Source organism: Tupaia chinensis, unplaced genomic scaffold (genome assembly GCF_000334495.1).
Source record: "Tupaia chinensis unplaced genomic scaffold, TupChi_1.0 Scaffold148801_1, whole genome shotgun sequence".
In the NCBI taxonomy this organism is placed as follows: Eukaryota; Metazoa; Chordata; class Mammalia; order Scandentia; family Tupaiidae; genus Tupaia; species Tupaia belangeri.
In genome coordinates this window covers 541821-562657 of record NW_006208648.1, presented here as the reverse complement: position 1 = coordinate 562657, position 20837 = coordinate 541821, and the positions used below count along the sequence as shown (strand labels likewise).

The window sequence follows — 20837 nt, the reverse complement described above, 5'->3', positions numbered from 1 at the left end:
CGGCGGTGGGGGGCGGGGGGGCGCCTGGGGCGGCCGCCGGCCTCTCCCTGCAGCCCCAACTCAGAGCAGGCTGCTACCTTGCACACCCCAGGGGCACCATCCACACAGCCAGCAGTGGGCTGGGGGGCGCCCCTGTCTGCGTTCCCCTGCGCGTAACGGCACGTCTGTCTGTCCCTGTCCCACAGGATCCTGAGCAACAACAAGATCACTGTGCTCCGCCGCGGGTCGTTCCTGGGCTTGCACCTGCTGGAGAGGCTGTAAGTGCCGGGCAGGGTGGGTGGAGGTGGCGATGGCGGGAGGCTGCGACCTCAGGCAACACTGGCCTAGTCGGAGCCCTTGGGACCCTGCCTGGGACCTGGCCACCAGGCGCAGGGCAGGAGGCTGGGCTGGGCCAGGGACCTGCTCCTTGGCCAGCCTCCGCAGTGGAGAGGCCGCCCAGGGATGCGCAAAGAGGCTCATTAACGCTCTTTAATGAGCAATTAGCCCTGAGGGCTGAGCCCAAGGCCCCTCCTCCCAGCTGGGGGCCCAGCATGAAAGGGCCTCAGCGGCTTAATGTGACTGCGGCCTGAGGTCGCTCAGGCTCCGTCCTCCTTCCGAAAAGCAAATCAACAAACAAAGCGCAAGGGGCAAAGTGGGGACCCAGGGGGAGAGCGGGCATTTTCCCGTCACATCCTCGGTCGGCCAGGACGGACCCAGGGGGAGAGCTGGCATTTTCACGTCACTGCCCTGCTCAGCAGCATCCTCGGTTGGCCAGGACGGCCTGGCCCAGCCCCCAGAGTTTCCTGCCCTAAGACAGGGGGCCCGGAGGCTGTGGGGCCGCGGAAAAGGGCTGGTGGGGGCACTAGAGGCTGGTCAGAGTTAGGGCAGTAGGAATGCAGACGCCCTACCACCCGAGGCCAGCCAGAGGGCTCCTGGGGAGGCCAGGTGAGCCCTGCTGAGCCCTGCTGAGCCCTGGGTCCCAGACCCACCCCGCGTGGCATGAGCCACTTAGGGGTCCAGTGACCCCTCTAAACTCAGGAACCACAGCCTGCACCGTGGCTTTGGGGCCCTCTCAGGGGAGACCTGGCCTCCTGTTCCTCGTGGGGACTGCTTCTGCCCACCCCCCATCTCCCGCTGCTGCTAGGCTTCTGGTTCCCCACCTGCCCTGGGCCCCTCGGGGACCATTTTGCCCCAAAGCTTGGATCAGCGCACTGGGAGGGACGGCAAACACCACGGGACGAGGCAGGCTGCAGCCCAACCGAGGCCCCAGACGCTGCCGTGTGTAGGGCATGAGTGGGGGGCCGTCAGCCCACAGGCAGCGTCTGCGGGACCTGTGCGTGGACGACAGCTCCACCACGGCCTCTGGCCCTCCGAGGCGAGGCAGGGAGGAGAATGAGCCTGGTTGGCTGGCTAGTGGGAGGCGGGTAGGGCAGTTCGTCCTCACCGGTGTGCAGCCGGGGTCTCGGCAGCATATGCACGCAGCCACCCAACAGATCCTTCAGACCCTCTGCCCTGTGGCTCCTGCAGAGTACCGACAGCGACACAGGGCTGCACCTGCCCTGGTCTCCCGGCCCAGCCAGCAGGGGTGCGTTCCTCCCACAGTGGTTTAGCCCGCTCAGGCCTGGGCCAGATGTGGGCTGAGCTGCGGGAAGGGTGCTCCTTTGCAAGAAGGCGCAACACCGCCTCTGCGCCCTCCGCGCCCACTAGGCGGGTAGCCTGCCTCAGCTGCTCTTCCTCATCCTCTTGACCTCCAGTGGCCTCACTGACGTCTTCCACCCTGTCCTCTTGCTTCAGCCTGCCCTTGCTCCTCGTCCTTCCATCATGAGGGCACGTCTTCTGACAAGGACGAAAAATTGGCTCTCCCATCCACCCGCCAAACGTACACAATCAGGCTCAGAGGGCACCCTCCACATGGAGAAATAGGGGACCCACCGGAGGCTAGAGGAGCCGGCCTGGGCTTCACTGTGGCCATGGCGGGGCACCAGGCCTGAAGAGGACTCCCCTGCGCTGAGCCCTCCCCTGCAGACAGGACCAGGAGGCTGCCCCGGGAGGGGGCTGAGCCTGAGGCCTGCAGGCAGGAAGCCACTTGGGTGGAGTTGGGAACAGAAGGAGGAGGACAGGGAGGACAGGACGGGGAGTGAGCAGCGTGGGGCCCCAGCTTCCTCTGTAAGAGGGGCGCGGGGCTGAGGGCGAGTTGCGGGGAGCACCATGGCCTTACAACCCTCTGCTCCTGGACGTGCGTGAGTCCCACAGTGCCATATGGACACTCAGAGAGGGCCCCGGGCATAGGTGCTGTGCACAGCCGGGAGGGCGGACGCAGGCTCTCCTACCTGGCTGATCGTAGCAACCTAAGGACATTTACGGGAAGGAGCTGGCTCCACAGCTGTGAGGACTCGCATGTCCAGAACCCATGGGGCAGGCCAGAGGGCTGCAGAGCCAGGAGGGAGTCGAGGCTGCAGTCTTGGCAGAATTTCTCCCCCAGGACACCTGCTGTGCTTTTTCTCTCTCTCTCTCTTTTCTTTAGAGGTTCTTGCCTTGGGGCGTGTGCACTTGCCTAGAGAGACTAAGAAGGTGAGAGAGAAAGTGAGAAATCACCGCCTTGGGGAAATGACCACACCACAGTCCCTTCTCCTCCAGTCTCCTCCTGGGATCTTGGGCATGTATGCACCTGTGCCCACATGGTCAGCCCTGTGGGAGTGTCCAGCACTGATTTAACCACCATGCCACCTGCTGGTCCCCACCCTGCAACGTTTTGAAAAATTATAGTTTATCTATCTCTTCCATGAGAGAGACAAGAGAGATAAGTATCCCCAATGGGGTTCTCACAGCGTGATCCACCCCAGCCCCAGCCAGCCCGGGTCATGGGCACGCACCCAGTGCACGCAAGGAAACCACGAGACAGGGCCGGGTCCTTCCCGTGCATCCACACCAGGGCTGGCCTCAGTTCTGCTCTGACGGCCTTCAGCCAATTGGGTGAGGCCCACCCGCCTCGTCAGGACTAGTCTTTACTTAGGGTCAGCTCTATAGAACACCCTCATGGCAGTGGCTGGGTTGGCATTTGACAAAAGCACTGGATACTATCACCCGGCCCTCAGGCGCCGGCTCAGTGGAGAGGGGGGCCCCAAGTCAGGGCTCCTGGGCCCGCTCCTGGGGTTTCTGAGCCAGTAGACGAGGGGCCTGGGAATGTCCCATGTGCAGGCGATTCTCATGCCCCCCGCCCCGCCGGGTTGGGGGCTGGTCACCAGATGACCCCCGGACTGTGGGCCTATTCATCCGAGGGTGGCGCCCGGCCTGCATGGACTCGGCGTTCAGGGAACACTGTTCTCTCTGTGCTCCTGGCTCGGCGGTCCAGCCTGGGCAGACCGGGAGGCCAGGGCAGCTTCCCATTCCACGGCTGCTCTGCAGGTCTGAGCGTGGCAAGTCCCGTGAGGCTGACTTAGTCTACTGACTGAACAGTGGGTCCTGCCTGCTGCGGGAAGTGCCCACCCGGCCACCCTGTGCCAGCCTCAGGGCTGCCTTCAAGAACGTGGGGGCTGGGTCACCTTGCGTACTGAGCAGGAAGTAGACCTGGGTGTACCTGCCAGGCAGAGCCCTGAGCTGGGAGGGAGTGGGCACAGGAGCAGACCTCAGTCTGGGTGAGCGCCCTGGGCACAGGCAGCAGGGTTGGGTGGAGGACCTAGCAGCTAGGGGTGGGAGAGGTAGGGGATCCCTTCTATAGTCAAGTCAGGTGGGTGGGAGACCTGAACCAGGCTCAGCAGAGGTAGTGCCTGGCCCCCTGGGAGTATGCAGGAGGGCCCAGCCAGTGCGAGGCCTACCTCAGAGCCCCCTCTGCCCGGCACCCACACCCCTCAGCATGGCTAAGCCTGTGTGTCTCCCATTGGACAGGACGGGCTGGGAGAGGCTGGGCAAAGAGGAGTCGGGAGGACAGGCTCTGTCGTGGACCTGCTGGGTGCCTCTCCAAGCCTGGGGTTACTCACCTGGAGAGCGGGCTGTCACACGTTGTCTGGGGTGCCCTGACACCAGGCTCACCCGGCCCTCCAGGCATCTGCACACATTTCTGAGGCCCCCAGCCTTGGGCTGCCTTGGGGATGGGATTGAAAGTGCTTGCTCCACTCAGGGGAGATGGCTCCTCCTTTCCCTCCTGCCCTGCCCCCTGCAGTGACCACAGCTGGGGCTCCCACAGTGCCTGGTCCCAGTAAGAGCTGGTCTAGACCAGGGGCCGAGCTGGCGATGGGGCAGCTAGCCAGGAGAAGCCAAAGGAGCTAGAGGGGCCTGGGCTGCGCCATGCGGGGCAGGGTCTGTGTGCATGCGGCCCCCAGAGGCCAGCGGTGGGGCTGAAGGAAAGGGCGTGGGGAGGGAGCCTGCCTGGCTGGCCCCAGGATGATTTGTCATTGCCTAATGAGATTAATGAGCCCGGCTGGTATGCAGCGATGCCCAGCGCTCATTAGAAGCAGACGCTGGTGGGAGTGACAGCCAGGGGGGGCTGGAGGGGCCAAGCGCGCCAGGTGGTTTCCATTAATCTGTGGGCGGACCCAGGGCCTTGGCTGGGCTCTGCCTCACTCACTCTGTCCCACCAACCCCACCAAGGCAGGGGAGGAGTGAGGTGGGGGGTGGAGGGGACAGTCCAGGGAGAAAGGTCGTAGCCCCAGGGGCAGCCGTAGGGCTGCCGTGGAAGCCCGATGTCTGGAGCATGGATGTACTCAGCAGATACCTGTTGGATGATACCAGGGACAAGAGGGACCCGGCAGAGGTCAGGGAGGCTGGGCCCGCAGCCGTCAGGACTCCCCCTGCTGCTGCCGCTGCTGGCTCCCTTTACGCCTGCAGGGCTGCTCTGGCCACAGCCCAGCCCGTCCCCCTTTCTAGTGAACCCTGGAAGTGCAGGGCCCGGAGAAGCCGCTCTGCGGCCTTCCAACCTGTAATTTGGTTTTCAAACCCACAAGCTGGGAGGTCTGTGGAGCCAGCAGGAACACGGTCTGCCACGCCACCCTGCCCGAACGAGGACGTGCACACACACACACATACATGTACACACACACGGTCACGTGCCGTCATACAAACACTGTAACAGCTCTGTGGGATGTGTCTACGTAAGAGTTTACATACCGTAAAGTCCGCTCGTCCAGCGCGCACAGCCCAACGATCTCAGCGTGCTTTACGGAATCGTGGCATCACTATCGTCTAATTTTGGAGCATTTCATCATGCGCGAGGGAAACCTCGAATCCCTGTCCCCAAGCACAGCACTCGGCCTCCACCGGGCACTCCCTGCCCAGATGTGCCCATTCTGGACTCACAATATGCGCTTTTTTCTTTTCTTTTCTTTTCTTTTTTTTTGAGAGAGATTTTTTTCTACAGGGCGTGGGCACTCGCCAGAGAGACAGAGACAGAGAGCGAGAAATCACCCCCCAGGGGGGATGGCCATGCCGCAATCCCTTCTCCATTCTCCTCACAGAATTTTGGGCACGCACGCACACGCACCTTGCACGAGTGTGAGCCGCCAGGTCTGGCAGACTACGTGGGAGTGCAACGACGTGGCCACTGCGCCATCTGCTGGCCCCACGTGTGCCCGTCCTAAGTGAGCTTCCCCGTGGTGCTGCGTTTCAAGGTTCTCCACGTTTTGTTTTTGTTTTTGTTTTTTTTTTGAGAGATTTTCACTGTAGGGCGCGTGCGTTCACCAGACAGACAGAGAGAGACATAGAGACAGAAAGCGAGAAATCACCCCCCAGGGGGGATGGTCACACTGCAATCCCTTCTCCTCCATTCTCCTCTCGGGATCTTGGGCACGCATGCACACGTGCCCGGCGTGAGTTTTAAGCCACCGGGTCCGGGACACGAACCGCGGTCGACTACGTGGGAGTCCAGCGACATAGCCATTACGCTAACTGCTGGTTCCCAAGGTTCTCCACGTTTTAACCTGTGTCAGTGCTTCGCTACTTTTTTCTTCAGTTTTGCTGTAGGGCACATATACTCTCCAGAGAGAGAGCAGGGGAAATGAGAAATCTTCTCCCAAAGGATGACCACGCCGCAGTCCCTTCTCTTTCATTCTCTTCTTGGGATCTTGGGCATGCACGTGTGTCTGCCAGGTCTAGGACTTGAACTGTGCCGTTGGAGGGTAAGGATCCAGTGCCTTAACCTCCACGCCACCTGCTGGCCCTCTTTCCTTTCTCTAAGGCCAGATGATATGTTCTTGTGTGAATTCACCGCATTCCTCAGCTGGCAGACACAGGCTGGTTTCTAGTCCTGGCTAGTGCCGTGTGGACACGCCCGCCCGTTCCGTGTGGACGCACCCTCACTCCTGGATACGTACCAAGGAGCGAGGCTGCTGGGCCACGGCTGAGCAGGACTGCCCAGGGGCTGTGCTACTTCTCCTTCCTGTCAGTGACGGATGAAGAAGGGTTCCAGTTCCTCACCCCCTCGTCAATACGTGTATCATCTTGCTCAATTTTATTCTATTATTAAACGTTGTTATAGGGCCTGTGTCCTCACCAGAAACAGACAGGGCAAGAGAGAGGGAAAGTGAGAAAACAAGTCACCAGGTCCAGGACGCGAACCATGGCTGGCCATGGGGGAGTCCAGCATCTTTAACCACCACACCACCTGCTGGCCTCTCTGTCATCTTTTTTATGACACTGTCTTAGTAGGTATGCAATGGTAGCTCATTGGGGTGTTTTGTTTCGTCTCCTTTATTCACGATAGAGTGTGTGTGTACTCGGGACACAGAGAGAGAGCCATGTGCCCCTCGTCGGCCGGCCGCGCTCTGGCATGCACACGTGTGCTGTTAGGTCGTGGGCACTCATGCACGTGCCTGGTTGGCTTCAAACTGACCTGGTCAGGGATTCGAGCCGTAGCCCCCGTGGGAGCCAGCCTCCCCTGCACACCACACTGCTGCCAGCCCTGGGAGCCAGGTCCTTGCTGCGGGTTCCACTTGCAAGTTCCTTAGGGCCGAGGAAGCCGCGCGTCTTTTCACGCACCGATTGGCTCTTGGTGTCGCTGGTGAGATGTCCACCCAGGTTCTTTGCCTCACGGTTCAGCGGGGCTCTTATTACTGACTTCTGAGGGTGCTTGTGTATTCTGAAGAGACGGCCTTTATCAGGCAGGCGGTTTGCGAGTATTTTCTCTTATTCTGCAGTTGTCGTTCACTTTTTTGATGGGCTTTTAAAGCCCAAAAGTTCTACTTTTTTTTTCTGTAAGAAGTTTTGCCTTAGGGCACATGCACTCACTGAGAGAGGCAGAGACAGTGAGAGGGAAAGTGAGAGATCACACAGTCCCCCCATGGCCACGCCCTACCCATTCTCCCCGGGATCGTGAGCATGCATGCACATGTGTCTGGTGTGAATTTCAAGCCGCCAGGTCCGGATCAGCCGTGTGGGAGTCCAACGATGTAACTGCCGTGCTGTCTGTGGGCCCCGAGTTCCGCATTATTATGAAGTCTAAAATATCGATCTTCTCTTTTATTGCCTGAGCTCTCTTACACGCTGGGCTTCTCGAGCTTCGATTTGCACCAGGGTCCACCCTCCACGCTCCCTTAGGGGTCCTTCTCACGTGGTCACAGACACAAGGAAGGACGCAAGCTAAGACTCGGGCAGTGGGCCCCGGGGAGTGCAGAGGGGGTGCTCCACCCACACACTGCGCCTCTCCCAGGTCCCAAGAGCAGGGCTCTGTGGGCGTGGATGGGGGCGGGAGCGTCCACACAGTAGAAGCATCTGTGCGTCGTGGGGCAAGCTGCTTTAGCTTCGTGACTCCTGAGACAGGAGGGTGTGGAGTACGATCCAGGGCTGGGCTTCTTAACCTGCTTCTGCGCGCCCCTGAAATCCGCGCACGGTGCCGCGTGGAGTGCCTCTTTCTGGGGTGGGACCCTGGGGCCTTCATCAGATTGCCAAAAGGATGTGCTCAGCAAGAAAGGTTCAGGAGCCAACCTGTGGCCTGGAGGTTAAGGCTGCTGGATCCTACATAGCTAACTAACCACACGGTTCAATTCCCAGACCTGGTGGCTTGAAAAATATGCCAGCCAATTGTGTGTGTGTGTGCGCCCAAAACCTCAAAAGGGAGGTGAGATGGAGAAGGGGTTGCCACCTGACCAGGTCCCGGGGTGTCTCTCTTCCTCCTGTGAGTGCCTGTGCCCTTGGGCAAATTAAAAGAAGGGTTCGGAACAACCAGTCTCCAGGCGGCCGCATGCCCGGTTCTGTGGTAGCACTTCCTCGGCCCCGGCCTTCCCTCACCAGGAGGGGCCGCAGTGTCAGCACCATGGAGCACCTTGGCCAGGCCGCAGGGGAGGACCAGGCCGGACCAGCTCCCAGGGCACTTCACGGGGCTGCCCCAGGCACCCCGAAGCCTCTCCCCAGTGGAAGCTCCCCTCTCGGGGAGGCCCCAGCATGGCCAGACCGCAGGAAATCCAAGGCAGGAAGAGGGGCTGGGCCTGCGCCTTGCTCCATCTGCAGAGCAGCAGTGGGCAGGCCTGGGGCTCTCCAGGGGGCGGGCGGAAGTGAGAATAAACACAAGCGAGGGAGGGAAGGGAAGGGCAGGGCGCAGGGCTGCGCTGGCCCCTTGGCAGCCCATGAAGGGAAGTGACACAATGAGGAGGTTTTCCCTCTGCCCGGCCCCCGCCCCGGGTGGGAGGCAGAGCCCTGAGAACGGCCAGACCCCAACAGGGGCCAGGGAGTACATGGGGGGGGGGGGTGTGGGGAGGGCCAGCCGCTGGCGGGTGGTAATCTTGGCCCCGTGGCCACCTGCCCTCCATTGGTCAGGGCTCTGGGAGGCCATCCTCCTCCAGGGAACCAGCCCCTTGTGGTGGCTTCCCCTTCTGGAGGGGACCCAGGGACCCAGGGTTACAGAGGGAGCAGAGGAAGCAGACCCCTGGCCGTGGGAAGGGCTGAACAGGAGGTTTTGTACACACACACCCCCGCCACCACCCGGGTGTCCCCGTCCCCAGCTGGGCCTGTCACTAGCAGGCCCCCTGGTGGGGTGGCCCCTCCTGTCCTGGACACCTCCTTCCTCTCCCCTATCAGGAGGCAGCTCCATTAACCCCCTCCTGCCTCTAATCCGGGGGTGCCCTTGAGGCTTGGGCTGCACTGGGAAGCAGCCTGACCCCGGTTACCGCCTCAGCCTCCTCCTCCTGCCGCCAGTCCTTCGGCCATGTTGGCCATTCCCAGAGCCGCCCACCCTGGCTCTGCATCGTAACCTCCTAGGCACGTGGGTGGGAGCAGAGAGCACGCTGGAACACAGGGAGCGTGCAGGCAGCCCTGAGAGGTCCTCAGGGCCCTCAGGCCCAGGGCTGTGTCCCATGTACAAGGTGCAAGTGACCCTGGCCCTCTCAGCCTCTCTCCTGGCTCTACCCAGCAGCCACTGGGTCCTCCATGGTCCCTCCTGCCTAAGAACCCCAAGGCCTGCTATGTCAAGGGTCGGGTTGGGGCCAGGTCAGTACCCGCAAGTCCCCAAGCAGCAGGAACTGTCCCTTCAGCACTGCCCCGTGGCCCCTGGTGGAGGTAAGGAAGGGGGTAGACAAGGCTGAGCCGGAGCCACCGGACCCAAGGTCAGCAGCTGCTGTGGGGTGTCACTGCAGCTGGGTTCCCAGGCAGGGGGGCTTCCATGGAGCCCTGAGGCCACAGCCACCGCCATCCCATCTGTGACCTGCTTCCCTGGCCACTTCTCTGAGCACTACGGGCACCCGCGAGGCCCAGCGGAGGAGGGGACTGCGACCTCAGCCATCCCATCTGAAGAATGAGGTGGTCACAACCCTGCCCTGTAGCCAGAGACCTGGGGACAGTTCATCTGGTCACCAGCCAGCCACCGACCTGCTTCTTCCCTATCGAATGAACCACTAGGCAGGCTTGTAACACCAGCCATAAAATACGGGCCGGCAGCTGGGCTCTGGGAGCTCCGTGCCGCGAGGCTCCCCGCCCACAGGGAAGGTCCCAGTATGATCCCGAGGTCTCCCTGCACACGCCAGGCGCATGAGCCCGGGATCCTGCTGGCTCAGGCTGGGGGCATGGGGTGGTCCCAGCGTGAGAGCCCTGCTGGGGGTGCCACTCTCAGAAGAAATGAAATAACTTTAACAAGGAAAGCTGAGGTCAGCGGTCGGCCTGGACCCCATGTGAATGCTTGAGCCATCTGAGTCCCAGACCTGGTGGCTTGAAAACCACACTGGTCACGTGTGCGTGCATGCCCAGCATCCCAAGAGAAGGATGGAAGAGCAGGAACTGCAGCATGGCCAGGCCCCACGGGGGGAGATTTCTCGCTTTCCTGCTCTGCGCCTCGTAGGCAAGCACGCGTGCCCACCTCCCCAGTGGTCAGACTCAAGCAGCAACTTCGGAAAGGCCCTGACGCCTACTTCCAAATGCTCCCGGTGTCCTGGGACAGCTCCTGGTGGGCAGCATGGAAACAGAGGCCTCCCGACCCCCAGTCAGTGCTGTCCACTCCTGTCTCCACCACGGTCCTCTGGGCCTGAGGCCCTTCCCATCCCACCTGTGGCTTCTGCATCCTCTGACGTTCTCTGACCAGACCCCTGGATGGTTGCCCGTGGTCTAGACCCAGCCTCGCAGCCGATGTCAGGTGGAGCAGAGGGTTGGGAGACCTCGCCCTAGGAATCCCAGTGCTGGTGGCAGCAGTGGGGACACTCCTGCAGAGGGGAGGGGTGTGAGGCCGCTGCTCTTCCCCCTGCAGGGATCTGAGGAGCAACATCATCAGCACCGTGCAGCCCGGCGCCTTCCTGGGCCTGGGGGAGCTGAAGCGCTTGTGAGTGGCACGGCCTGCCCTCCCACCCCGCCCCTGTGCAGCGGCCCTCCTCCTGCCACATCCCCCCTCCCTGCCTGGCGCGGAGGGGTCTAGTGCGTGGGCGCGTGGGCACGTAGAGCCGGCTGGGCACGGCCCCCAGCCCACTCTCTTTCACCCCGTCAACCACACGAGCCCCCGCCCTCCCTCACGAGCGGATCTGTGTGTGTCTCTAGAGATCTCTCCAACAACCGGATAGGCTGTCTCTCCTCCGAGACCTTCCAAGGCCTCCCCAGGCTTCTCCGACTGTGAGTGATGGCCGGGAGCCAGGAGGGAGCTTGGGGGGGAGAAGGCAGTGGCAAGGCCCCCAACCTGCAAGCCCCCGGCCCTTTGTTCTCCCTCCTCCCTCCAGCCTCGGTGGCCCTGACCCACCTTGCTGTCCCTGCCCCTGCAGAAACATGTCCGGGAACATCTTCTCCGGTCTGCAGCCTGGGCTCTTTGACGAGCTGCCGGCCCTGAAGGCTGTGTGAGTGTCTTCGAACCCCGAGGACCCAGGCCCGGCACCTGAGGACGTGGCCAGCCTCAGGAGGAGGCAGAACAGATGATGCCCGAAGGCCACAGATGCCCCTCCCGCGGGTGCCCGGCGGGGCTGGGGTGGTGCACACATGGCCAGCTCGCCCTCATGGCCCTGCAGCCTCAGTCCCTTCCCGGGCCATGCCCGCCCACGGCCCACACTCCCTCTGCTCCTCCCACAGGGACTTTGGCACTGAGTTCCTGACCTGTGACTGCCGCCTGCAGTGGGTGCTGCCCTGGGCCCGGAACCACTCTGTGCAGCTGTCAGAGCGCACGCTCTGCACCTACCCCAGCGCCCTGCACGCACAGGCCCTAGGCGGCCTCCAGGAGGCCCAGCTCCGCTGCGGTGAGCGGGCACTCCCCACCCAGTGCCCCAGGTGTTCCCGGGCTGTCCTCAGCAGCTCTCCACTCTGTCCTGGGGTGCACGCTGGTTCCTGTGTTCACCCAGCCCACCTGGTGGCCACGGCCGAGCTGAGGAAGGAGCCCGTGTCTTCACCACCCACCAGCACCTCCTTTGCACCGCCCCGCAGGCTTCCTCCCACCCTCTCTGCCGCCTCACCACCCTGTCTCCCCCACAGAGGGGGCCCTGGAGCTGCACACCCACCACCTCATCCCTTCCCTGCGCCAAGTGGTGTTCCAGGGTGACCGGCTGCCCTTCCAGTGCTCCGCCAGCTACCTGGGCAACGACACCCACATCCGCTGGTACCACAACCGGGACCCCGTCGAGGGCGACGAGCAGACAGGCATCCTTCTGGCCGAGAGCCTTGTGCATGACTGCACCTTCATCACCAGGTACAGGCCCTGCGACCCCGCGGGGCCAGGCCCATCCCTCTGAGCTGTGCCCAGATGTTCCCAGGAGGGTGCGTGCGCACGTGTTTACAGACATCGAGACAGAAATTAGACGTGGGATGGGAAGAAATGATGACATGGGGGCTTCAAAAAGTCTGTGGAAGGGCCAGCCGATGGCCTGGTGGTTAAGGTGGCTGGATCCCACGTGGCCAACCACGAGGTTCAAGTCCTAGACCCAAAGTGTTTGAGGAGACAGGAACGTGTGTGTGTGCCCAAAACCATGACAGGAGGGAGGTAGAGAAGAATGGATTGTGGCATGACACGCCCCCGGGTGGTGCTCTCTCTCTCTCTCCTCTCTCTCTCTTCTCTCTCTCTTCTCACCAGTGCAAGTGTCCTCTGTAAAACTTTTTTTAAAAAATTAAGCAGCACTGAAGATAGTGACCTAGGGCGGGGTGTGGCGGGTGGCCTGGCCAGGGCGCTGGGGGTGGCCTGGCCTGAGTGGGTCACCAAGCCAGCGCCCACCCCACCCCCCTGCAGCGAGCTGACCCTGTCGCACATCGGCCTGTGGGCCTCGGGCGAATGGGAGTGCTCCGTGTCCACCGTCCAGGGCAACGCCAGCAAGAAGGTGGAGATCGTGGTGCTGGAGACCTCCGCCTCCTACTGCCCTGCCGAGCGGGTGGCCAACAACCGTGGGGACTTCAGGTGTGGCACTGCCCTGTGAGGGCACACACCAGGAGCCCGGGCAGCCCTCCCCGCTGCTCTCTCAGCCAAGTCCCAGCCGCAGCAGCGCTCCTGGCCGGCCCATCTCACCGCACGTGGGGATGCGCGGCCCTGAGGCCTTGGAGTCCTCCCTTGTGTCAGGGGTGGGCAGAGCTCTGTGTCGGGCAGGCAGGTGTCAGTCACCCCACTGTCCAGCAGAGACTGCCGAGGCCCGGGAAGGACAAGCGACCTTCCGAAGGCCTTAGCTAGGACATGACAGGAGGCCAGCATGTCCCTGGGACAACACTGCAGACAAGACGCAGGGTGTGGGGGCCTCAAAGGCCGGTCCCAGCCCCGCTCCTGGACCCTTCCCCGAGCCCCCAAAGTGTGCTGTCGTGGTCCTAAGGGCAGGGACGGGGCTCTTGCCCGAAGAGCCTGGATCGTCAGCACCTTCCCACCGTCTGTCGCAGGTGGCCTCGGACCCTGGCTGGCGTCACGGGCCTGCAGTACCCCTTCACCTCCGTGCCCCTGAGTGGGGGCTCCCCGGGCACCCGAGCCTCCCGCCGGTGCGACCGCGCGGGCCGCTGGGAGCCGGGGGACTACTCCCACTGCCTGTACACCAACGACATCACACGTGTGCTCTACACCTTCGTGCTGGTGAGTGGGGCCTGTGCGCTGGGGCGAGAGGGCCTGGCTGCAGGGAGCCCCTCTGCGCTGGCCTGCACGACCAGCACCTCTGGCCCTGGGGCCTCGTCCCTTGGTGTCCTCTAGCGTCCCTCTTCTGGGGGATTCAGACCCCCAGGCCACTCTAGGGTCGAGGCCAGGCCTCCAGCCCAACCCCGGCCACCCTAACCCCTCTCCACCAGCACATCGAAGGCCAAGTCCCTCGTCCTGAGGCCCGGGGTGCTGGGAGTGGCAGCCAGTCGGAACCCTCCTACCTTGACTAGACCGGCCAGTGGTGTAGACGCTTCTTCCCACCACTGTGGCCTGAGCACAGCCCAGAGGAGGGCCGGGGCAGTGCTGGGGCGGGCGGCACGGTGACACCCTTTCTCCTCCAATGCACCCAGATGCCCATCAACGCCTCCAACGCGCTGACCCTGGCTCACCAGCTGCGCGTGTACACGGCCGAGGCCGCCAGCTTCTCCGACACCATGGACGTGGTCTATGTGGCTCAGATGATCCAGAAGTTCTTGGGTTACATCGACCAGATCAAAGAGGTGAGGTCCGACTGGCGCTCTGGGGCCTGGACCCACGCATGCCCCAGCCGGCCCGGCCCTCACGCCGCCCCCCTGCAGCTGGTGGAGGTGATGGTGGACATGGCCAGCAATCTGATGCTGGTGGACGAGCACCTGCTGTGGCTGGCCCAGCGCGAGGACAAGGCCTGCAGCGGCATCGTGGGCGCCCTGGAGCGCATCGGGGGTGCCGCCCTCAGCCCCCATGCTCAGCACATCTCCGTGGTAACGGGGGCCTTTGCATCAGGAGGGACTCAGCCGGCCAGGGCCCGGGAAGGGAACGCACGCATCTCAGTCACCTGCCCAGCCCAGCTGGCAAGAGCCGAGAATGGGACTGCGTTTGGGGGTCCCTTCTCAGTCATCAGGACAGTGTGCAGGGGACGGGCAGTTGGCCAGGCCCTACGGGGGAGCCGAGCTGGAGGGCTGGCCCTGCAATGAGGGTGGGAGGGCAGAGGGGCTGCAGGAAGCGAGCAGGGCAGACAGCGCTTGGGCGGGAGCTCCCTGAGAGGAGGGGAGGCGTTCCCAGGGCAGGGGCCTAGCCGGCAGCCAGCCATAGGTGCACCCTCTCCATGGGGACAGTGCCGGGCTCCAGGAGACCGCAGGGCAGGTGGGCGCCTGCTCTAGGGAGTGGAGACCACAGAGCTAGTGCAGGCGAGGGGCCCCAGCCACGGAGGCGGGTCTTCAGGGCGCCTGGTTCAGATCCACTCGAGGTGAGCGTGCCGGCACACCATGACCCTGGGCCTGCGAGCTACAGGGAGTGTGATGACATGGCAGGGCCCTGTCAAGGTCCCCGTGTCCTTTCTGTCCTCTCTCCCTTCTCGCTCATGAAATAATAAAGAAACTTAGAAAGAGAGAAGACGAGTGAGCGGGCGCTGCTGCCATAGAAGGAGCCCGCGGCTGGGCCCCGTGTTGAAGGACAGCGAGGGAGAAGGGGGCGTAGCCTGAGCAGGTCTGTAGCAGGCGTACCATGTCTCAGGCGATGGCGTGACAAGTCCCTGTCCCTAGAACTCGAGGAACGTGGCCCTGGAGGCCTACCTCATCAAGCCGCACAGCTATGTGGGCCTGACCTGCACAGCCTTCCAGAGGAGGGAGGTCGGGGTGCCAGGCATGCAGCCAGGCAGCGCTGGCCAGAACGCCCCGCCCGAGCCCGAGCCCTCCACCGACCAGCAGCTGCGCTTCCGCTGCACCACCGGGAGGCCCAACGTCTCCCTGTCCTCCTTCCACATCAAGGTGGGTGCTGCGGGAGCTGGGGGGCTGCTGGGGGGCTGCTGGGGGCCGCGAGGTGGAGCAGGGGCAGAAGACACAGGGGCGTCTCTGAGGAGCCCCGTGTCCCCCCAGAACAGCGTGGCCCTGGCCTCTATCCAGCTGCCCCCCAGCCTGTTCTCGTCCCTGCCGGCTGCCCTGGCTCCCTCGGGCCCCCCGGACTGCACCCTGCAACTGCTCGTGTTCCGAAACGGCCGCCTCTTCCGCAGCCACGGCAACGCCTCCCGCCCTGGAGCTGCTGGCCCCGGCAAGCGGCGTGGCGTAGCCACCCCGGTCATCTTTGCCGGCACCAGTAAGGGACTGCCCCCCCGCCTCCCTGGCCTCACGGTCTCCCTGCACCGCTCACCCCCACCCCTCACCCACAGTCCCCAGTGCCCTGGAGGTGGCAGAGGATGGGGGTGTCCCTGCCATTCCCTGAGGAGAGTGAGGCAGGCGGGACTCAGAGAGGAAGGGACGGGTGGGGGCAAGGCTCAGGAGGAGGCTGGGTTTTCTATCCTGGATTTCTTTTTTCTTTTCTTTCTTTTTTCTTTCTTTTTTAGAGAGATTTTTGCTGTAGAGCTTGTGCACTCACCAGAGAGACAAAGTGAGAAATCACCCTCCAAGGGGGATGGTCACTCTGCAATCCCTTCTCCCTTCTCCCAGATCTCGAGCACACACACGTGCCCGGCGTGAGTTTTAAGCTGCTGGGTCTGGGACTTGAACCATTGTCAGCCATGTGGGAGTCCAGCGATGTAATCACTACTCCATCTGCTGACTCCCTTTTATCCCAGATTTCAACAATGCTGTAGGCACCACCGTCCACCCACTCCCTCCAGCACACGCACACGCACACGCACACGCGCTCTCACTCACAGCACACTTTCTGTGCTGCCACACACTGCTCAGGGCAGGCGAGTGACACTGAATGGCCACCTGCTGGCAGCTGGGCCCTGTCTTACATATTTATTTTGGGAGAGACTTTTGCTATAGAGTACGTGCATTCACCAGAGAAAGAGACAGAGAGAGACAGAGAGAAAGTGAGAAATCACCCCCCAGAGGGGATGACCACACCACAATCCCTTCTCCTCCATTCTCCTCTCGGAATTTTGGGCATGCACGCACACGCGCCCAGTGTGAGTTTCCAGCCACCGGGTCTAGGACTCAAACCACAGCTGAACACATAGGAGTCTAGTGCTTCAACCACCATGCTACCTGCTGGCCCCTGGTGCTATTAATATGGAATAAAATCATCCAGGCATGGCCCTGCCCCCCAGGGCTCCTGTCCCTGTGCAATACAAGGGTTCAAAACCTCCAAGGGCAGCCCCAGGGAGTTGCCCCAGGAGGTCAAGGTGAGAGCCCTTCTAAGGAAGGTTCTGGCCACTGGCCTGGAGGTGGGACTGACACAGACGGGCCTTGGGGGGCATCCGGATTTCCAGAGACACAGGGAAGGTGGGTGCCAGGGCAGGTAGAGTAATGAGAGCAGAGGGGTGGTGGGCGAGACTGCCATGTTGCACTCCTCTGAGCATCTGCTACCCAGAAACCAGGTGGACGCACCTTCAGGCCCCTCTGCTGCCCAGCCTCACGGCCCCATCAGGAGCAGCTTCTTCCCCAACCAGCCACTCCACCTGTCCTGTTTCTGCCTGGACCCCACCATTGCTCCTGCCATCCAGGCTGACAGCCACCAGTCTGCCACCACAGCCGTCACACTGGACTCCCTGAGCTTCTGTTTGCCAGGCTCCTCCACTTTCCTCCACCCCCACAGTGCACGCACCTGCATGAAGTGGCACCCTGCAGTCAGAGCCCCTGCAAGGCTTTCATGGCTCCGGTCAGCTGTGGGTCCCCGTGCTCCACCCCTTCCCAGAGCCCGAGGTGGCTTTGCAGATGCCCCCACCGTATCGTTCACTCTGACCAGGGTCGCTCGCTGAGCACCTGGCACAGGCTGACTCTGCTGGGCTGGACACAGTTGTGCCTCGTCCCGGGGACTACAGGTCAGCAGAGAAGATGGGCCCATGGCGCTGGTGCGTGCAGCTGGGCGTCGGGGCAGCTGGGCGGCTGTTCCAGAGCGTCGCTTTCCAGGAATGCCTGCCCAGGGCAGGGAGGCCTTTTCTGGAAGCCCAGACCTGAGGCTGTGAGAGCTGCCCGAGGAAGGGCGGAGGTCTGGCAGCATGGTGGGGCTGTGGGCACATGCACCCCGTGTCTGGGGGGCCCCACAGCTCTGCTCTGACTTCCGTCCTTTGCTGGGTCCCCTTGTCCTCTGTCCCAGTGCTGGGCACTGGTCCCCTCAAGCTCTCTCAGTCCCGGCCCAGAGCCTCTCTCCTGGACACGTCTGGTTCACCCTCCCCATGTGCCCCCGCGCCTCCCCAGCTGCATTGGGCCGTCCTCAGCCAGCCATCCCTGCCCCACAGGGTCCCGCTTGCTCTGGCAGCCGGAGCCAGCCCGACCCAACCCCCTGCAGCCCCATGTGTTTGTGCCTCCCTCTCCCCCTGCAGGTGGCTGTGGCGTGGGGAACCTGACGGAGCCGGTGGCCGTGTCGCTGCGGCACTGGGCTGAGGGCACCGAACCCATGGCAGCTTGGTGGAGCCAGGAAGGCCCTGGGGGGCCTGGAGGCTGGAGCTCCGAGGGCTGCCGGCTGCACTCCAGCCAGCCCGGTGCCAGCTCCCTGCACTGCCTGCACCTGGGCAATGTGGCCGTGCTTATGGTGGGTGTGGGGAGGACACGTGAGGGACAGTGTGGGGGGCAGGGGCCTTGCTGACCACCCACCTCAGTGCAGGAAGGCCGGCGGCTGAGTGGGCCCTGCCCCTGTCTGGACTTGGGAGAAATGGCCCTCTGGTGTCTCCCACCCCTCCATCCTGCAGGAAACGGGGTCCCGCCTTCACTCCCCTATCGAGAGATGGGCCTGGGAGACCCGGCCCTGCCTGCACATCTCACACTTTTGGAAACTCAGATTCTTATTTTTTTTAGAGAGAGAATTTTGCTATATAGGGTGTGTGCTGGAAAGACAGAAAGAAATAGAAAGTGAGAAATCACACCTCTCCAGGTGAGGGGGTGGCCACGCCGCAGTCTCTTCTCCTCCATTCTCCTCTTAGGATTTTTGGGCATGCACACAAATATGGCTGGCGTGAGTTTTAAGCCGCCAGGTCCAGGCTCGAACCACAGTCAACTACGTAGGAGCCCAGTGATATAACCATACACCATCTGCCAGTCTCTCAGAAACCCGGATTACTTTTTTGAAAGAATCATTTTATTTCATTTATTATCATCATTATTGTTTGTTTAATTTGACTAGAGAGACAAAGAAAGTAGGAAAACAAGCCTCCAGGTCCAGGACTCAAACCATGGTTGGCCATGTGGCAGTCCAGCGCCTTACCTGCTGGCCCTGAGACCCCAATTCTTAAAGTGGCAAAAGAATCCAGGACCATTCCACCCTTTCTGGTCAGCCTCCCACTGCTCCCACCCCGTCCTGGTCCCCTGCCCTGGTGTTCATAGCCCGCACCCCCAAACGTGGAGCAAGCACAAGCTGGGCTGCAGACAGCGCCTGCTCCCTCCGTCCTCACCCCTGCTTTCTCAGGCTAGGGATCCCAGCAGTCCTGGAGGGCAGGCTAGTGGGGGCAGACAGGAGATGGTCGAGAGTGCAGGTGCCTGCATCCTTGCCCGCCAGGAAGCCCCCAGCTCAGGACCAAGGCCAGCAGGCTTGGGAAGAGGGCGCAGGCCAGGCCTCAATGCTCACTTGTTCTTCTCTGTACCCCAGGAGCTGAGCGCGTTCCCCAGGGAGGCGGGGGGCCCCGGGGCAGGGCTGCACCCAGTGGTGTACCCCTGCACCGCCTTGCTGCTGCTGTGCCTCTTCTCCACCATCATCACCTACATCCTGCACCACAGGTGGGAGCCCCTGCTGGGAGAGGGCATGGTGGGCTGCAGGGGCTCCCCAAGGCCTTTCCCAGGCTCCCGCCCATCTGAAGGTTTTGGGGACTCAGGGACATCCTGCCCCCCATGCACAGACATCACAGGCCCCCCTTTGGCTCTGAGGGTGGCCTCAAACCCCCGGGCCTGGGCCGAGTGGCCGCCTGCTCACTGAGGCTGTTCCTCAGCTCCATCCACGTGTCCCGGAAGGGCTGGCACATGCTGCTCAACCTGTGCTTCCACGTGGCCATGACCTCCGCCGTCTTTGCAGGGGGCATCACGCTCACCGACTACCAGGTGGTCTGCCAGGCGGTAAGAGGAGCCAGGGCGCTCCTGGTCCACAGGAGGAGCTGCCCAGGGCAGAAAAGCACCCGGTTCTCAGAGCCCAGAGATGAGGGTGGGGCTGAGGAGTGAGAACAGGGCCTGTGCAGAACCAGGTCCAAAGTAGGGGTGGGGCTTCAGAGTGGAGAGTGGGAACCTGGTAGCGAGGACAGGGCTGTGAGGCGCCCCTGCAGTGGGGTGCAGACAGGCAGCAGGGAAGGGAGGGAGTCTGTGGCGGTCCAGGATGGGCCTCTGGGCGGAGGGGAGGACACGCTGGCGCCCTGCCCTGCAGGTGGGCATCACCCTGCACTACTCTTCACTGTCCACGCTGCTCTGGATGGGCGTGAAGGCTCGGGTCCTCCACAAGGAGCTCACCTGGAGGGCGCCCCCTCCACAGGAAGGCGACCCTGCCCCACCTGCACCTCGTCCCATGCTCCGGTACATCCCTGCACTGTCAGCCTCAGACAGTGCCTGGGGAGGGCCTCAGAGGGTGGAGGCAGGGAGGCGGAAGCAGAATGGCAAGACCCTGGGGGAGCCTGGTTACACAAAACCAGGAGGAGGTTGGTCCGGGGGCTCTCGTCCAGAGGGCCGGGTACGAGGCGCTCCAGGGACAGGGGCAGGGACCCCAGGCATCTGAGGGCACCCTGACCTCTGCGCTGCTCAGGGAGAGCACCCATCGGGCGTCGGGCTCCCACTGCCGGTACAGATTCTGCCTGCCCTGCAGGGGCCTTGCATCCAGGCAGTCTCAGAACCCAGCAGGACGAGGTTGGGACAGGCCCCGGGGAAGGGCTGAGCACCTGACCCACCCCTAGGTTCTACCTGATCGCCGGCGGGATCCCACTCATCATCTGCGGCATCACCGCGGCTGTGAACATCCACAACTACCGGGACCACAGCCCCTAGTGAGGCCCCCCGCCCTTGCATGTGGCCCCGCCCCTCTCCCAGCACTGCAGACCGCGTCCTCACCCGCCTGTCTCCCCTCAGCTGCTGGCTGGTGTGGCGCCCGAGCCTCGGAGCCTTCTACATCCCGGTGGCTTTGATTCTGCTGGTTACCTGGATCTACTTCCTGTGCGCAGGGCTGCGCTTGCGGGGGCCTCTGACACGGAGCCCAAAGGGGGGCAACAGCAGGGGCTCTCTGGAGCCGGGGGAGGAGCCGAGGGGCTCCCCCAGGCTCAGGAGCAGCGGCCCCCTCCTGAGTGACTCAGGTTCCCTCCTGGCTGCTGGGAGCGCCGGCGCGGTGACACCCGTGCCCCCGGAGTATGGTGACGGCCTCTATTCTCCCGGGGCCCAGCTGGGGGCGCTGGTGACCACGCACTTCTTGTACCTGGCCATGTGGGCCTGCGGGGCCCTGGCGGTGTCCCAGCGCTGGCTGCCCCGGGTGGGGTGCGGCTGCCGAATAG

General features: G+C 62.9%; 1 protein-coding gene across 1 annotated transcript in view; it reads left to right on the top strand.

Moving 5' to 3' along the window:
* ADGRA2 (adhesion G protein-coupled receptor A2) overlaps positions 1–20837 on the top strand; it is a 26306-nt gene that overhangs the window by 715 nt on the left and 4754 nt on the right. Inside the window, exons 2-19 of the mRNA XM_027769148.1 lie at positions 186–257; positions 10637–10708; positions 10921–10992; positions 11139–11210; positions 11440–11603; positions 11836–12049; positions 12584–12748; positions 13216–13402; positions 13813–13962; positions 14041–14202; positions 14983–15207; positions 15316–15532; positions 17709–17917; positions 18968–19095; positions 19305–19428; positions 19730–19875; positions 20250–20339; positions 20422–20825. Coding sequence (XP_027624949.1) covers positions 186–257; positions 10637–10708; positions 10921–10992; positions 11139–11210; positions 11440–11603; positions 11836–12049; positions 12584–12748; positions 13216–13402; positions 13813–13962; positions 14041–14202; positions 14983–15207; positions 15316–15532; positions 17709–17917; positions 18968–19095; positions 19305–19428; positions 19730–19875; positions 20250–20339; positions 20422–20825 — 2873 coding nt within the window. The remainder of the gene's footprint in view (positions 1–185; positions 258–10636; positions 10709–10920; positions 10993–11138; positions 11211–11439; positions 11604–11835; positions 12050–12583; positions 12749–13215; positions 13403–13812; positions 13963–14040; positions 14203–14982; positions 15208–15315; positions 15533–17708; positions 17918–18967; positions 19096–19304; positions 19429–19729; positions 19876–20249; positions 20340–20421; positions 20826–20837) is intronic.